The sequence below is a fragment of the Budorcas taxicolor genome, chromosome 7 (genome assembly GCF_023091745.1).
Source record: "Budorcas taxicolor isolate Tak-1 chromosome 7, Takin1.1, whole genome shotgun sequence".
Taxonomy (NCBI): Eukaryota; Metazoa; Chordata; class Mammalia; order Artiodactyla; family Bovidae; genus Budorcas; species Budorcas taxicolor.
The window spans coordinates 45648839-45666860 of NC_068916.1; the positions used below are offsets into that span (position 1 = coordinate 45648839).

The 18022-nt window shown below is 52.3% G+C and overlaps 1 protein-coding gene across 6 annotated transcripts in view; it reads left to right on the plus strand.

The window, feature by feature from the left end:
- The window catches only part of JADE2 (jade family PHD finger 2), a 50442-nt gene that overhangs the window by 8971 nt on the left and 23449 nt on the right, over positions 1-18022 (plus strand). For all 6 annotated transcript variants that reach the window (XR_008199688.1, XM_052643063.1, XM_052643062.1 and 3 more), the window contains 3 exons: positions 1434-1491; positions 3465-3553; positions 14284-14441. Coding sequence is in view for 5 of the 6 variants with exons in the window: in XM_052643063.1 (XP_052499023.1) it covers positions 1434-1491; positions 3465-3553; positions 14284-14441 (305 nt within the window). In the remaining variant the exon portion in view is untranslated. The remainder of the gene's footprint in view (positions 1-1433; positions 1492-3464; positions 3554-14283; positions 14442-18022) is intronic.

An 18022-nucleotide genomic window follows, 5' to 3' on the forward strand; every position in this document is an offset into this window, starting at 1 on the left:
CTACTCTCGGGAGACATGGGGGTGGAGAAAAGCTCCTGTCTAAGGTCAAGTTTGAGGCCAGAGGGTCCTTCTGAGTAGCTCAGAGTTCTGGGTAATTGCAACCCACCTTAGAGAGCCAATGCTCCTAAGGCCTCTGCAAGGCCACAGTAAAATAAGGTGACCCCTCCCAGGGCTCCGCATGAACAGACTTGGGGTGACAGCAGGTGGCAAATGGGATTCACAGTGGGGCTGGGCAGCCCTGTTGGTCGGCAGCTGGGCTTTCTCCCTACTGACACTGGATCCTTGTCCTTTGCTGTGTACAGTGAGGCAGCCCAGGGTCTAGGCTGACAGAAACATGGTGAAAAGCACCGTGGGCTCCGAGCCCTGGGTCTGTTCTCTGAATTGGGACTCAGCCACTGACTAGCTGTGAGACCTAAGGCAGGTTAACAAGTCTCTCAGTGTGCTCCCCTCCAAGAGGGGACCAGGGCAGGCTCTGCCACCCAGGACTCTGCAGGATTAGAGGAAATAGTGGGGAGGAAAGCACTTCCAACAGGCAGGAGCTGACAAGGGCACAAAGGCAGCTCAGTGTGGGCTCAGGGATCAGACCACGTGGATTCAAATCCCAGTTCAGCCAAGTCACTAGCAGGACAAGGCACTGAGCCTCCTCAGTAAATGAAGCTAATAGCTCACAACTCCGCAGGTTGTTAGGAACATGAGATAGCTGAGTTGGCATGGGTAGGGGAAAGAACTCAGTGTGGGAGAGCCGCCCTTCTACCTTGAAGCTAAACATTGTAGTGGAGGGAAAGTGAGTTTGTGTTTTTACCTGGAGATGGACAATGAGGGGAGGGAGGGTGGGCGGCGCAGCCCATTCGCTCTGGCCCTGGTGTGGCTCGGGAAGCCAGCTTGGAGCCTCCCTGCCCCACCCCAGTTCCACGCCGCTCTGGCTGCCGCTCTCAGGATGTGCAGAATGTGCGCCCAGTGCTTGCAGGCTGGCTTGCCCCTCAACTCCCGTAGCCTGGTCCTCCTGGGAGAGCCTGTCTTGTTTCTGTTTTCCCTCCTCTGCCTCCAGCAGGGCGCCAGTTGCAGCTTGCAGGTGAGAGTGGACTCCGTGGCGGGTGAGGGAGCGGGGCAGAGGCAGGTCCAAGTCACTGCTCATTCTGGGGCTGCTGACCCGCCTTGTCCTCCCTCGTTGTCATCTTTGACTAGATTCTCTGTTGTGTGAGGCTCTGGGCTCAGGAGCTGAGAGATGCTGCCCCCTGCCCCAGCCCCAGGGCCCATGTAGGTGGGTGAGAGAAGGGGGAGACTGCCTGAGGAGAAGGCTAGGGCATGGCCTTGTTCTCACTGTTCCGCTGCAGCGGGCTGAGTGTGGGGAGGCAGATTGATGGGCAGTTTTCTGAGAGGTTGAGGATTTCCCAAGCCGCCTGTGAGTATAATGGGGCTTATTTTCGTTGCAGATGGAAGAGAAGAGGCGAAAGTACTCCATCAGCAGCGACAACTCTGATACCACTGACAGTAAGGCCTTCCCTGTGGGGCTTCTGTAGGGAAAGTGTTTGAATAATTATCAGGACCACAGGCCCAGACTAGGGGGGTGGGACATTGCTCCAGGGTCTCCATGTTGATGGAAGCATAAAGCAGGCCGGGCCCCTCTGCTCCCTTTGAGATCCCCACACCAACATGGCCTTCAGGGCCTTGCTGTCCTCCTCAGCTCTGCTCCCCTTTACCTCTAGCTCTCAACCCCATGTGTTTTGCTCTTGTTGGAACAGATCAACTCCCCTCTAGGCCTTTTTTGGCCTGTGCTCTTCCGGGCTGCTAGGAACACACCTCACTCCCTCTGGCCCTGCTGTTGAGTCAGGGCCCTGTGGAAGTGTCCACACAACAGGCAAAAAACCCTGTCACTCTTCATTATAATTGCCTGATCAGTGTTATTTCCTAACTAAGTGCCATTTCCTTATCAAAGTAAGCTCCTTGGTAAGAGAGGTCATGACTTGCTGACTGCCATATCCGGCTAGATGGAGTACATAATAGGTGATCAGTAAATGTTTGCTGAAGAAATTAATGAAGGATCCTGACCTTCATGGGATCTTGGCAATAGAATCTCGGAGATAGACTTGTGTGGGAGCTGGGTGTGTCAGCTGGACAGAGGGGGACACTCTTACACAGAAAATGGGGCTTAGGGAACCTCTCCTGAAATGTGGAGGCAAGAAAGTTTGCATTAGGTGAGCGTTTGTCCCTGGTACCAGAAGGCAGCTCTTCTCAGATGCCGCAGGAACCCGGGCCTGCATGAGCCAGTCAGAGTAAAGAGTGCCATTCTGCCCTGTGTAGGAGAGATGTGCTGCCAGAAGATTCCCACCTAGTGGTGCCCTCAGGTGAAAGCCCAGGCTGAGAAAGAGGCTGCACTGCCACAGAGGCTGGGCCTGGAGCCCTGCAGCTGTAGACCTTAGCTTGTTCACATATATGGTGAGCAGCTGGGATTGGGGAGAGCCTCAAGGCCCCCTTAGAGTCCCTGGAGTTCTCCTGCCCCCAGGAACCTGAGGGTTCAGGAACACATGCACTAAGGGTGAGAAGCTAGTCCTCGCCTGCTCTCTCCCTCCGGGTTTCCTTCACTGTCCTTTGGGGTCTGTTTGCTCAGACTCCAGCTTGGCCCTGGAGTCTGACCTGGCTGGCTCTTCCTCCCCATGGCAGTAGATCACAGCATTTGGCCCCCTGTGACTGCAGTCACGCTGCCTGTGGCCTGTGTCTGTCCTCTGCTTCTAACTTTATTTCAGGCAAAGGAACCCTTGAAGCCTCTGGCACCTGCAAGGGAGAGTACCTGGCAGCCGAGCCCTGTATCTGCATTGGAGTTGGGCTGGGCTGTGGCACACTCCCTTCTCACCAGTCCCCGCACTGCCCATCTAGGCTGTGCTCTGCTCCTTTGACCCATTGGAGTGGAGTGACCCACAGAGTGACATGCACTCATGTAAATGGTCCCACAAGGGCCTTTACAACCCGAGTGATAATGGTAGTGTTTATCAAAGCATTGCCTTGTGCAAGGGACTGTACTAAGACTTTACAGGCATGGTCTCATTTAATTCTCACAAAAACTCTGAGGATAGTTACTCTCTGCTCCCATTTTATACAAAAGCAAGCTGAGGCTCAGACTAACTCATTTGCCCATCATGAGGAGCTAATTGACTGAGCCAGGGCTCAGGCTTAAGTGTCTACTTTAGAGCAACCCTCTTGGGTCACATAGAAAGCTAATACTGAGTCCTTGTCCAGCTACCTTTCACCTCCCAAGTCTCTGCTGGTTGGTGAGTGGAGGAGGCGTCATGTCCCCATTCATCGTTGGAGAGGCCCAGAGCAGGGACAGTCTACCAGATGCTCACAGAGGTCTCCACCTCCCGAACATTCAAGCCAGAGCTTGCCTTACAGGTTTCCTTTCCCTGGACATGGGTGGGTGGTGTTCCTGGCCTGCCAGGGGCCCCTCATGGGCTGTGCTCTCTCTGCAGGTCATGCGACATCTGCATCAAGATGCTCCAAACTGCCCAGCAGCACCAAATCGGGTTGGCCCCGGCAGAACGAAAAGAAGCCCTCCGAGGTGGGTAATGACAAGTATCCTGGAGAAAGATGAAACAAGGGGAGAGGTGTGGAGGAGTGGAGCAGAGTGGAGGAGCAGAGTGGAGGAGCAGAGACCTGTGGAGAGGAAGGACCGTGCAGGGGAGTGCAGGTGTACGGGGAGAGGGGTCTCCCGGAAGAGGACGTAGCCATTGCGAAACAAGACCAGTGTGGCCGAGTGAAGTGATTGAGAGGAAAGGCTGGGAGTGCCAGTTCTCATAACGTTGTAGGTCGTTGTAAAGATGTTCCTATTGATCTGAGTGAGGGGAGGAGCCTTTCAAAGATTCTAAGCAGGGTAATGACATAGTCTGATGTTTTAATTAAAGGTCCCGCTGACTGCTGTGAGGGGGAGGGAATGTGATGGGCAAGAGTGGGAGCAGGGAGGCTTCTTTAGCAGTTGTCCAGGAGAGAAATTATGGTGGCCTTAGAGCTGGGTGAGTGCAGTGGAGTAAGAAGCAGTAGGATATATGGGACATTTTGGAGGCTGAGCCAAGCAAGAGTGATAGGATTCGCTGATGTAGGGATGAAGGATGGCGTCTTCAGAGTCATCCAGTCAGGTCATCCGCTCCTTATTATGCCCATTCCACCTGCACCTGCACTTTACTCCTCCCTGCTTTGACCCTGTCTTTTGGGACAGGTAGGGATGTCTATGACATCTGGGGCTGTAGAGAGTTTTGGAAGTGGGTAGACAAATGGACATGGGGCCCTGCCTCCTGTAGCCCCTGAAAAATCACATGCTAGAGCCTCATTGCTCCCTCTTAGGTCTGCAGTGCATTACAGTGGGCACAGAAGAGACCTTTAGAACAGATGAGGCTGCAAGAGCCCTGAGTCCCCAGTGGGGTGGTTTTAAGTCTGACCTTTAAGGGAGACATTGTTCTGCAGGCCACAGAGCTTCCCCGATGGCTCAGTGGTAAAGAATCTACCTGTAACGCAAGAGACACAGGTTCGATCCCCTGGTCAGGAAGATCCCCTGGAGGAGGGCATGGCAACCCCCTCCAGTATTCTTGCCTGGAGAATTCCATGGATAGAGGAGCCTGGCGGGCTACAGTCCACAGGGTCACAAAGAGTCGGACACGACTGAGTGACTTAGTACGCACACACGGGCTGGACGCTTTAGTTTTTGTTAACCCTCCTGTTATAGTAAGGAAACTGAAGGTCCTAAGGTTATATATATAGTCAAGATGTGAAGTTATTGGGGCCAACAGCACCAGTGTGGGAAGGCTCAGAGTTTTAGGGCAAAGCACTTGGCCCTGCCCGGGACTGAAGGAGGATATCTTTGTTCTGAGCCTGGCAACCTCTTTTCCTCTCCTCGCAGCAGTGGTGATCCAGCAGCTGCTGTCCTTAGCCAGTCCCTAGGGGTGTCTTCCACAGAACCTTGCATTTGAAAAAGGACTCCCCACGGAGTTGGCCTACCCTGGGACTCATCTTTTGTGGGGATTGGAGGTGGGGACACCGATTTGAGTTCTGAAGCATCCTGTTCCCATCCCTTAACCAACTGTCTTCCCTTGGCCCTACAGTGGAGGGGTGGAGACAGAAGGAGATATCTCCAGGAATGCAGTAAGGACTGGAATAAAAACTGGGAGTGAGGTGGGCATGGGAAGATGTTGTTCTTGAGGCTCTTAATAGGGTTCCATTCCTGGGTCGGGAAGATCCCCTGGAGAGGGAAATGGCGACCCACTCCAGTATTCTTGCCTGGGGAATTCCATGGACAGAGGAGCCTGGGGGGCTTCAGTGTATGGGGTCGCAAGGAGTCGACCCATCTGAGCGACTAACAGTACCCTGCTCAGTGGGTGGACAGACTGTGTTCTTGTGCATTGGGAAGTAGGAGAAGAGTGTGCTAGGGCCCTGGGACCACCTCTCTACCCTGACCCTCATCTTGAGAGCTACAGCGGCTCGCAGTTACTACTTGGGCTGGATTAGTAAAACCCTAGCCACCTTCTGTCTCTCCCTGGTCCTGAAAGGCAGTAGTCATCCTGCTGTTTTGAAGCTGAGGAACCTGCCTCTGAGAATCTCACCTCCTCACTGCCTTCATGGGCTATTCAGATTGGAGAATGGAGGGGAAGTTCCGGGGAGCCCCTGGGGCTGGCTTAGTTCTTTCCCCTAGCTCTCACTTTAAGCAGCAGGAGGAGGAGGGGCCTCTGCTCTGGGCGGAGATCCTGGGGACCAGGCTGCTATCGATACCAGGATAGGCCAGCTGGCTAGGGGGAAACAGGTGTCAGGCAGAGGCTGAGGGGAAAGTGTGATTTGCATGACGCTGAGAATTCCCCTCCCTCTTGGATTTTCCTGCGCAGGGCCTTTGAACCTTTCTCCACCTAAAAATAGAATTGAACCATTGCGCGGGTGCTGAATGGGGACTGGCTGTGCACAGCCCTGGGTTCAAGCCCAGAAGTCTCTGCAGGGGCAGGGAGGGCCTCTGACGCCCTCAAGTCCTAGGCTCCTGGAGGGCTGAGGAAGTCTTCCCTGTCTTGAACTGTCGCCAAGGACAAGCTTTTCCTCCCACAGCAGGCGGGAGAGCAGCCTGCGAGGTTTCCCTCGTCCCCTAAGCGAGGAGGCTGAGCCATAAGCCGGCATAAATTCCAAGTTTTCGTGGGGCAGAGAGGAAACCATCGATGAAAGCTTCCAAATTATTTGGCTCTAGAGAAGGCGGAGATGAAAGCGAGGATTTGGCGGAAGATAATGCTCACACTAAATCTCTTCATTGGGCTGTCCCTTCTCTTTCTATGCACGGGCTGGAGAGAAAGGCCTTCCTAATCTCCTGGTGCTGGGGGCTAAGGGCTTCCGACACCCTGGTGAAAGGGCTTCTGGAGTCTCTCCCACTCAGTCCCAGAATAAAAAGCCTGGGAGCTGGTTTTCAGGCTGTGCACACGGTCTGCTCCCAGTCTGGTTCAAGTTCCCAGCTTCAATACATGCAAGTTGATGGTGTGTGGTGCAGGAGTCCCTTCCCGGTGGCTGCACGCAGAGCCATGGGACTCAGAATTCTCTTCGTCTCCTCATCTTTGAAGATGGACAGTGATGAATGGGGATTTGAGCATCAGGAGTATTTAGCGTGACAGCAGCACTGGCCCGTAGAGAAGCCGCCAGTTATGAAAAGGGCAGGGAATGGGTTTAGACGGGACTGGCAGGGCAGCCCCTGAGATGATATGTGCACTTTGAGGGTGCAAATCAAGGGGCGCCCTGCACATAAGAGGGAGAGGCCCCAGGCTGGAACAGAATGCTCTGACCAGGAGTCAGGACCCTGGACAGGGCCGAGGCCTTGAGGCCCAGCTTCTCATTCTGGCCCTTAACCAGTGGGCGGCTTCCCTCAGCCTGATTGAGAGGGGACTGCAGGCCTTAGTACTCGGGGCTGAAAGAACAGGCCCTGGGATTCCTGAGAGGCTGGTTTAGGATTTTTGGTGGCAGTACACTTAGTCTGAAGTTGGCTGCAGGATCCGTTTGGCAGTGGAGGGAAAAGGTGGGGCTGACCCCAGGAACACAGGCTGCTGCCTTCCTCTACTCTGCCTGCCAGTGGGATCCCAACAAAGCTGAGCTCTGTACCTTGTGTGCTTAAGTTGGCCAGGCCCCGTCCTGAAGGAGAGGATGGGGATTATCCTAGCCTGGGAGAGCTGGTATCATAAACTGCACTGAGGCCTTGTGTTTCTGACCTGGCCTGTCTCACTAAATACTGTGAATGTAACTTTGTGGGTCATACCTCTGAGAGCCTGACAGAGATCACAGACCAGGGATTATTTTATAAAATACCAATATCAGACCCCTATCCCATACCATTTTCAAGAATTCTGACTTGAATGCTTTGGAGTAGGGCCCCAGGCACCTGTACTTTTTCAAAGCCCTCCTGCTGGAAGCCAGGGTTAAGAACTACCTTTTTCCCTGATCTGCTAAGATGGGAGTTTCTGGCTTGGTCCTCACTGAAAGTTGAGGGAAGAAGGGAAGGCCTTCTAGCCTGGTTCAGTGACCTAAACAAATGCTGGCCGTGTGGGTGTGGCATCACCCACAGCTCCTCCCTTCTCCCACAGTGGCCAGGGGACTGACAGGTTTCTGCTAAGCCCTCGGCCTGGCATGGGTGGGAAGGGCAGTTTGAGTAGAGACCTGGAAGCCAGGTGGTTGGGAGACTGTGGTTGGGAGAGTGCTGTTTTGAAGCCATGTCTTCCTCAGGCCTGGGGCAGAGAGGCAGATAGAGGAGCAGGCTGAGAAGTGAGGATTTCCCCAGACAGGCTCTCTTGAGGTAGAAGGCTGTGTTTTCAGGAATTCAGAGTCCCCAGAAGTCAGCCAACAGGCAGGGAGATAGGTCTTTAGGACTTTAGTGATTAAACTCAGCAAACCAGCAAACCCATGACCCAGCAAACCCATGACCCAGAGGGATGTTGTGGGGAGGGAGGTGGGAGGGGGGTTCATGTTTGGGATCGCATGTACACCCGTGGTGGATTCATGTCGATGTATGGCAAAACCAATACAGCATTATAAAGTAAAATAAAGTAAAAATAAAAAGTTAAAAAAATAAATAAATAAACTCAGCAAACACTCGAGAGCACCTCTGAGGCCCAGCCTAGTGCCAGGGACTTAGAAAGCGCAGGCCCTGTCCCTGGGGAGCTTGTCTTCTGACCGTTAGCAGGATGCAGGTGCTGCACAGGAAGGTGTCCGTTATGAGAGATGTAGCCAGCTTGCCACTGAGGACCTGTGAGACTTTGGGCAAGTATAGTCTTTGTGCACCTCAGGGTGGTTGTCTGTAGAGTGCTGTCCTGCAGTGTCTGTTCTGTAGGTGTGACTGTCCTGTCCTGAGGCCCGTGGAGTCTAGGGTTGGGGAGAGCCCAGACGTGAGTGAAGATGGAGCTGCCGTGCCTGGGATGGAAGCCTGGATGGTCTCAGAACGGGTGGGCAAGTGTTGGGCTCCTTTTTAGGCCCTGGTGACAAACTGTACATACCTCGAGATGAGAGAATGGGGGGCTTCTCTGTGGGTTCCGCAGGGGCCCTTCACCAGTCCTTAGCCTCATCCCTGGAACAGGGCCTGGGAGAAACAGGTGACCCTGTGAACAGCCTCTGCCCCCAGTGGAGGTCTTCCAGATCCAGTGTCTGTGAAAGTTCCTATATAAGGATGGCCCTCCCTAGGAAAGGCCCTCCCTAGGAAAGTGGAGGGTGAGAATGCTGCGTTTCTGCTTGACCCATTGCTTTTGAAGATGGGTCCCTTCCCCCCTGGGTGAATGCAAGGGTGGCCAGATGGGTGTTGGGGTGCAAAGCCATGGGATAAATAAGGTGCTTTCCTGGAGGAGCAGAGGTATTATCCAAATGTTTGAAATGACACAATATATATATTAAAACAGTGATGGCATATGTTATAGTGAAAGGCAGAGTGCTCCCAAACTTGAGAGTAAATAGGAGATTCCCCAGAAAAGGGTTTTTTTTTGCTTGACCCTGTGGCTGTGAGCCATGCTTCTAGCCAACAACTCTTCTGCTACCCTGGCAGGCAGGCGGGCGGTGAGGGGGGCCCTTCCACTGGGCCTCCCACTGCTCTGGGGTGGGGGGCAGAATCCGCTTCTCATATAGTCAGAAACACTGCTGCTCCCGCCAGCTGGAAAGGCCTCCCGGCCTCTGGGACTTGTCTTGCAAAAGAAATGTGTGTAATAAATCCTGTTTAAGAGCAGGAAGTGCTGTTATCCTTGTGAAAGAGAAAGAGATGTTGAGTGTGTGTGTGTGTGTGTGTGTGTGTGTGTGTGTGTGTGTGTGTGTGTGTAAGTGTCTGACCAGATTAGCCTAGTGGTGGCTTGAATAGGACTGGGAAGCTATTTCCAGAGCCCTTCTCTGGTGTTTTATGCTTAATTTTAAGTATCTGAGTATGCTCTTGGCTGAGATACTTTATCAATTTCCAGCCCAAGAAAGAGATTTTTTTTTTTTTAAGAGAAGAAATAGCAGACTGGTTTGCAGGCAGGATTGCATTGGTTAAAGCACAGGGCAGACCTCAGGCAAGTGGTTTAACCTCTCTGAGGCTTGGTCCCCACGTCTGTAAAGTGGGAGGAATATGAAATAGGTGAGATTGTATATATAAAGTGTTTAGCGTAGCACCTAGCATGCTACAGCAGGGCAATTACTTTTCACTGTTAGCTGTCCCTTCTAATGAGATGAGGTGCTCAGAATAACACAAATTTCAAATGAGCATTTGGTAGTGATTTTACATGGCTCTTCCAAGACAGACTGTCGTACATCCTTTGGGAGATTAGAGAGTTAGGCCCCTAGCTTTGCACGGGGCCTTTTGATGTGGATAGAAGGCAAGGAGAGGCTGTCCTGGCCAAAGCCATTTTCACTGGCTTTGGGACAACCACCAAGACCAGTTGCTGAGTTCTGCCTGGAAGAATCCTTTGGGCCAGCCCTCTGCCTTCACTCTCCCTGCTAGGCAAGAGAGGAAGTTTCAGAGTTTAGTCATATAGGATTTAGGCAAATCCTGTGGTTCATGCATTCATTCACTCACTCACTAATTTCACAAACATTTCTTGAATACCTGCTGTGTGCCAGGCACTGTGCCACAAATAGGCACAATGATAAGCAGGACACATAGTCTCTGCCTCTCTCAGCTTGATTATTAGAGGAGATGGACGTTAAACAAATAATTACACAGATAATTGTATTCTGTAATTATGATGAGTACTGGAGCTTTTCCTTAAGTAACGGAACTTCCCTTTGGTGCCTCTTGGTCTGAAATACACTGATATATAATACTTTACTCTTGAGAAAAGGAAGCAGAAACCAAGGTCCCAGGATGAAATGTTCAAATACTATTCATAAATCTCACGATCATGTACAGGAATGCTGAGGATAGCAGAGTTGAAAGTTGTCTGTTGTCACCGTCTTCATCTGCTTTTGGAGATCACGTCAGACTTCAGACATGACGTGCTTTCTGGCATAGCGCATTTTTGGTTCTCCGTGGGAAAATAGGCTCGGAGAGATAGACAGGCTTTTCGGTGCTTGTGGTCTCAGTCTTGGGAAGAGGAACTAGAAGGCAAGCCCCATGCAGCTTCCCCATGTCTGGGCAGAGCAGGGTCTCCAGCTATCTTCAGAGCTGCATTGACACCTCTTGCACTCACATTGGTTACTAGGTTAGAGTTTTAGACCTTTAAACATTCTTCATACTGTTTGAAGAAGCTACAATTAACGTCTCCCAAGCAGCTCAGCAGAACTTGGTTGCTAGGCAGCAGACCTTTAAAGACAATTTGTCACCTTCTGCCAAAAGAGAAAAATAGTAAACATTCACATTCTTAGAAAATTGCTTGTTTTCCAGCTTCCAACTTCCTTGCCATGGCAAGGCCTCCAGTTCATCAGTGTCCATTTTATTATTTATTTAGTTTTCGTAAATAATTCAGAGGCATTTTAGGAGAATAATTGAGCCTTTTTTTGGAAGCCTAACCTTTGGCGATTTAAGACAGAAAGATGTTTGGGTTGCCCTGTTTGTGGACAGGTTTTATATGAGTATTCAGGGGTTCCTTTGGAAGGTACAGTCCCCAGCTGTATCCTCGGGCAGCTACCCAGAAAGATGGTGGCAGATCCACGGGAGGCTCTTCAATCATTCAGCCTTAGTTAGCACCTAGCATGTGTCAGGCCCTGCGTGCACTGTTGCAGCCTGTAGCCTGGCCAGACCTCACTGAGCTTACCTTCTAGTGGGGAAGGCCTGGCAGGAAACCAAGGGATACCAGTAGAGGGGCTGTGGGAGTCCAGAGGAAGCCCAGAACCCAGCCTGGCATCAGAGAAGCCTTCCTAGAGAAGTTGTGGGCTGAAGTAACACCCTGAGAGTGAAACAGACTGCCCCCATTTTGGCAGGGAGAAGTGTCCCAGTGGGGTCCTCCCCTGTGCCAAGTGTGAGACGTGCTCGGGAGGGAGACTGGCTACTAATGCAGTCATGGCTTGTCCTGAGGGCAGGGAGAAGACAGTGGAAAGCCGCTGGAGAACTTGGAACTTGCAGAGGTCACCATCTGATTTGCATATTCCAGCCTTTGGGGAAGCCCCTTGATTTGGCTTTGGGTTAATTCAAGGGCATTGGCAGTGAGCCAGTGGCCAAGAGGGGCGAGGTTGCAGAGGAGTGCTGGATGGCTCCAGAGTTGTCTGTCTGGGTTCCTTTGCCACTTCTAATGTGTAGGACCTTGTGTAGGTTATTAAACTAACCTGAGTCCCAGGTTTCTCTAATGTAGAATAGGGATGGTAACACCATCCACCTCACAGAGTTGGAATAGGGGCTAACAGTTAATTCAAGGACAGCCATTGGATTGATGCTGGGCACACTGTGTTCTTTTAAGTGTTGACTAGTACCTGTAAGATAGTGCTGCCCTTCCTGTGCTTCCGTCAGTCCTCTGCCCAAAGGGGCCAGTGGCATCCAGTCACACCAGATGAAGCTTGCAGCTCTCTTGGGACCAGACTCTTTTTCTCTCCTGAATCTCCTTACCTGAGTTGAGCATGGGATCCTTTCCTGCTCTTGAGTTCTCAGCACCAAGCCTGTTCCTAGGACAGAGCCACCTCTCCCCTGCTGGTGTGGCTTGGCACTCTGTCTGCACATACAGACCAGGGCTGCCTCTTGCTCCATTTGGTCCAGGTACTTGGGTTGGTTCAGCTCTGGATGTATCCATGAGGTGTTTCTCCAGTTCATGGGGGTTCAAAAAGCACTGCCAAGGAGCCAGCTGGGGTCATCAGACTTCTCAGGTAACTTCCCAGAGGGGCCCTTTTATTCACTCATCCATTTAATCATTCTCTCAGTTACTATTTATCAAGCACCTACTATGTGCCAGTCACCCTGCCAAGCCCTGAGAATGTTGCAGAGAACAGGACAGGTGTGGCAGGAGAGATGACAAGAAGCAAGGAACATGCATCCACCAGTTAATTTTGGGGAGTATACATACTCAGAAGTGAGACAGGGCCATGGGCTGGAAAGTGGCTCTGTTGGCTGGTTGGCCACCCTGATTTGCAGTGATCAGGGTGATCCCACAAGGCAGCATTTGAACTATAGCTCAGGAAAAGGGAACAGCAAGAGATTTCAGACTCACCAGTGCCTTTTTGGAGGGGCACACAGTGGCACTGGGCTCTGGAAGGGGCAAGATGACAGGCTTTCCCTGGAGGCTGGTTCCTCATGGCATTCAGAGTAACAGGGCATTAGATGTTGCACCACGTAGGGCTTGCCAGGGTTGGGAGAACTTTGAGACAGTCACCAGTCTGCTGTGGGTCCAGTTTACCCCTGCTGGGTCCTGAACAGGGGGCCCCGGAGGGAAATAACCTGACCCCAGCTAGCAGAGGTGGGGAGAGTGCTGAAGGACAGCACAGAAGCACCCACTACCTGAGTTTATGTTCTTATATTAGTTGTCTTGCTACTTGCTAATAAGATATGCAAATTATCCGGGTTGTGAAATCTTTGCCACATTTCATCTTCTGTGTAATTAGCATTTAATCGTAATCTCATTTTAATTTTTTCACACTGACACCCTAATTAAATGTTAGGGTGTTAGTCTTAACAATTAAATTATATTGGCAAATAGAGTCTTCAAGAAACTTGACCTTTTGCAAGCAAGGGCCCTCTCTGGTTAGAAGCAGACATTGATTAGATTTCTGCAAGACGCTGCCTTGAGCCCCCTTGGTGCCCCCTTTCAGCTGTCTCCTAGATTGAAGTGAGGCAGACGGCCAGCAGGTGGGGCCTCCTGCAGGCAGAAGTCACCACTGACTGGCCACCACCCCTGGAAGGCTGGTGGATGCTGTGTCTTCTAGGGAGGGGCGTGGGCTTGGAGTTGGGTCTGAAACCTGGAGGACTCCCTAAAGTGGTTTCTTTTCTCTCTGTGATATGAACGCTCCTTTAACTTGTGATGTTCACTGGGAAAGTTGGTACCAGAGCAAGTCACATAGTGTCTAGGGCTGCCACCAAGTCCTCCAGCAGCCCTTTGTGGTGAGGCCAAGCAACTGGAACAGATGAGGCACTGCCAGTGCGCCTGGGGCTGGGCTTGGAGGTGGCTTTGGGGTGGGGAGTCACAGATAGAACGTTGGGAAAAGAAGTTTCCCCCTTAGTGAGCAAGTGCTCACAAGGAAACCAAAGCACGAGGGTGTGTCCACTCGTGGCCTGGCCCCGAGGGGTTTGGAAGGGCTTGATTGAGAAGGAATTCCACACGCTTCTCCTTTCTCCTCATAGAGCATGGCACAACGGAGCGCCCACTGAACAGGGCATATGGTGGCGTTGTTCCTGGGGACCGTGGGGCCCTGCCCCACGGGCGGCTGCCCTCTAGGCTCCCCCAGAGCTGACCTCTCTCTCAGCCATTTGCCTGAGGCCCTGGCGTGTAGTTGCCTGGCTTCTTTTGCACTTGTAACTGCAGTTACAACAACAAACATAATTTTGAATCTTCAACAAAAATTCCCTAAACAGACACTTCATGGCAGTATTGCATTCACACAAGCCTTTCTGCCAACTGATTTTTTTCCTCAGTATTTTTGCCTTTCCCACATGTCTTTCCTCTTCCCTCTAAGGTCCATTCCTATCCATCACTCAGACTCTGTCCTTGAGCAGATCAGAGCATGTAAGTTCAATTCAACGTTTATTGGAGATGGGTTCAGAGAAGATGGGTTATTGTACTTATTGCTTCTGTGTTGTATTCTCATTTTTGAGTGAGTGGGCTTTCAGCATTTGCCTTTTCCTGCCCTGGCCTGTGAAGCAGATCACCTGGAGACGATCTGAAACCATTCTCCCTCCACCTTGTCTCCCTACAGGTTTTCCGGACAGACTTGATCACAGCCATGAAGATCCCAGACTCATACCAGCTCAGCCCGGATGACTACTATATCTTGGCAGACCCATGGCGACAAGAATGGGAGAAAGGTGTGCAGGTGCCCGCCGGGGCAGAGGCCATTCCAGAGCCCGTGGTGAGGTGAGCCGGGCAGCCCAGGCCAGGGGGCCGTAGGAAGGGGAGGCTAGGACGAGTCAAGCGATTCCTTTCTAGTCTGTCTCTATTCTTAGTTTCTTTTGTTCTTAAAAAAACATTGCATGTTCCAGAAATACTGCAGTTTTACCTCTGAGGCCAAGGTTTTGAGCTTGGGCTCAGCTCTGGAGCCAGACAGCCTGGGTTCAAATTGCCTGTCAAGTTCAGTGGGACCTTGGGCAGGGAATGTAATCTCCCTGGGCATCAGTTTTCTTGTCTATAAAATGGGAATGATAACAACAGCACCTGCCCTATGCAGTGGTCGAGATGATGTAGAGAAATGATGCTTGGAAGGCCCTGGACACAGGACCTGGCCCACACGAACACTCAGTGAAAACTGGCCGACATTAGCTTGATGTCATTCCAAACTGGGTCCCGCCAGAAGATCGTCTTGGGGCTATCTTCAGACCTCTAACTAGTCCTTAAAATAGGGACAAACCATGCTCTTGGCTTCTTAAAACCTTTTTGAAGAGTTCTTGGGAGCAAGAAATCCAGTGCCTGGCACACACCAGATGTCCACAAAATGGTTGCTATGATCAGATTCTGAGGAGGGCCTACTGCCTCCTAGGATCAGGATTGGATCAGGGCTGAGTCCTCTCTGGGCTCGGGAGCCTTGTGGTCTTGTAGGTCAGAGAGACTCCTGTGCTCATGTAAGGAGGTGGCCTCGTGGCCATGGGGCTTGCTTCCAGTGACAGAATTCAGCCAAGTGCTTCTTCCTGCACCTTGGGAAACCCTCCAAGTCGTGTCTTGGGCTATAGGGGCCTGCTGTTCTGGCCTCCCCTCCCCCACACACACCAGCCTGCCTGGGGTTGGGCAGACTTGTGTTAATTGACAATCCATTCCCAGCCTTGGCAGCCCCGGGGCTCTCGCTTAGGTCCAGTTTGCCAGGGTCTAAGGGAAAGATTTCAACTGTCAACTCCCTTGACATTGGCACTGATGCTTCCCTGGCAGCCACACCTATGATGGGCTCACAGACACCCAGTGCCTGCCTGGTGCCAGGCCTGTGCTAGGCATGGGATTACAGAGGCGAAGCACACACTAAGCCTCACTTGGTGCCCAGTGAGGATTGGGAATTGGGCAGTGCTTATTGTCCTGGGCTCGCAAGGGCTCTTATCTTCGGCCCTCTGAGAATCAGGGACGCTCCAGGCCTCTCTAGACGAGAGTATATATGGAGTTTGGAGAAAGACTTTATTCTACATGTCCTCTGCCCAGGGCCAAAAACGTGGGTCAGTCTCCCAGCCAGCTTCACCCTGTCCGCTCTACGGACCAAAGAACTGTAACTGACCTCTTTGAACCTGTTTCCTTCTCCATAAAATCGATCTAATAACAGTATATGCCTGATAGTGTAGTGGTGAGGATTAGTTGAGAATTCACATGTAACAAGGCAGAGGGGTAGGCCATCAGCTGGGCGGAGAAGGGCGAGTCCTGATTAGGCTTGGCCCAGCGGTTTGTCCTCTGTCCTCATGTCGATGTCAGGTGGTTCAGAAACATCTGCTGGCCTGGGTAATTAATTGTAGATGCCGCCACACAAGTAACTTGGCTTCAGTCGGTGTCTTATCTGTTGACATCACGACGGAAGCATGTGTTCACACAGCTCTGGCCCTACTAGGTACATTCCCTACATACACACAGGTCTAGGCTGACAAGAGCCAGGCGCTCCTGGCCTGTCCCTGCTCTTTGGAGAGAATAAGACTGGAAGGGGAGGGATGCTCCCACGGAGATATCTCTGGGCCCCATCTCTCCCTTTCTTCTTGCAGCCTGGCACCTCCACCTGCCGGGCCACCTTTCCCTGCACAGCTCTCACCTGGAAGCCAACACAGCAGGCGCCGTGGTCAGAACTGTTACAGGAGCTCTGTTCCTGAGAACTTGCTGTACTAAGCCTTAAGCTCATCTTCTCATCTAATTATCATATCAGCTCTCTAAAAGGCACACTGCTGTCCCCATTTTATAGAGGAGGAAGTTGGGAAATTCTGGGGAATTCCCTGCATGACCGCCAGGGCCTTGTGGGCTGGGCCAGGAAGTCACAGGCCACAGGAACAGGCCCTGGGTTGCCTCTGTGTGGCCCAGAGAGAGTCTCGTGCCCTAGTCACCCTGGCTTGCTGACTCTGCCCTCCCCCACTGCCTCCCTGGTCCCCTCCGTCCCTTTCTTCTTGCCCAGTCCTCCCTGGCCCTGAGCAGGTCTACCCGCCTCATGGTCCTAAACTTCTCTGGATAATGAGAACCCCTCACTGTCAGATCATGAACTGAAGGAGGGCCTGCACTGTTCTTCGGGGTGGCTGAAAGAGACAGCCCAGGGCAAAACCAGCCTCTGTTTTCTATCTGGTCTTCTGGAGTGAGAGCCTCCCACGATACCCCCCGCCACCTCCTCCCCCAGATCCCAGCCCAGCCACCTGTCTCCTCCCTGCTGACTTCGGTTCTACTGGCTGCAGCCAAGACTGAGGCCTTGACTGAGGGTGACGTCAAACCACCCTTGATAGAGAGCTTCCTCCATAGTCAGAGCCAGAAGAGGCCAGACAGGTGAAGATGAGCACCCCAGAAAGCACAGGAAATGCCTTTTCTGTTGATAGCCTTTTAACCCAGCTTCCCGGAGAAAGGAATGTGATCTTGGCCCCAAGAGGTCTAGCCAGGTATATCCTGAGCACACAGTGTGGGTAGTTATGCCATTAGGTGGTGGGCTCTCGGGCTATCCCAAACCCCAGCTGAGCATAGGCTGGGGACACAAACAAAGCAGGGTCGTGGCAAAATTACAGTGTTTTTGAAAGAATGTGTTAATTTAAGTAAGAGCCTCCCAAGGAAAGGCAGAACTTTGTAGGACTCAGAGTCCTGCAAAGCAAATACTATTGCTTCTAGTTGAAATGGTCTAGGGGTTGGGGGTGGGCATCATGTCATTATTGTTGCCTAGGGCCTTCCTTGGAGAAGGCAATGGCACCCCACTCCAGTACTCTTGCCTGGAAAATCCCATGGACGGAGGAGCCTGGTAGGCTGCAGTCTATGGGGTTGCTAAGATTCGGACACGACTGAGTGAATTCAGTCTCACTTTTCACTTTCATGCATTGGAGAAGGAAATGGTAACCCACTCCAGTGTTCTTGCCTGGAGAACCCCGGGACGGGGGAGCCTGGTGGGCTGCAGTCCATGGGGTCACGCAGAGTCGGACACGACTGAAGCGACCTAGCAGCAGCAGCAGGGCCTTCCTTAATCTGGGCATCTTGTGTGGCAGAAGGTGACTCTAAGCCCCCTCCCTTGTATCCTTGCCTCCCTCAGTCTCCTCTGGACCTCCCTCCTGCCTGGAGGCTATTCTGCACCCCCCCCCGCCCTTCATCCTACCTGCTCTCTTGCCGACACCCGGGGTTCTTCCTGAAGCCCCAGTGCCCTCCCCATAGCTGTGCCATGTCTCTGCCTTCCCCTCCCCAGTCTGCGCTGAGTCACAGCCCCTGGCAGCCCTGCCTTCGACCCCAGGAGGCCTCTCGGGCAAGTAAGGGGCCTCGCAGTGCTGGCAAGCCTGGCCAGATGGAAGCCAGGCTCCACAGCA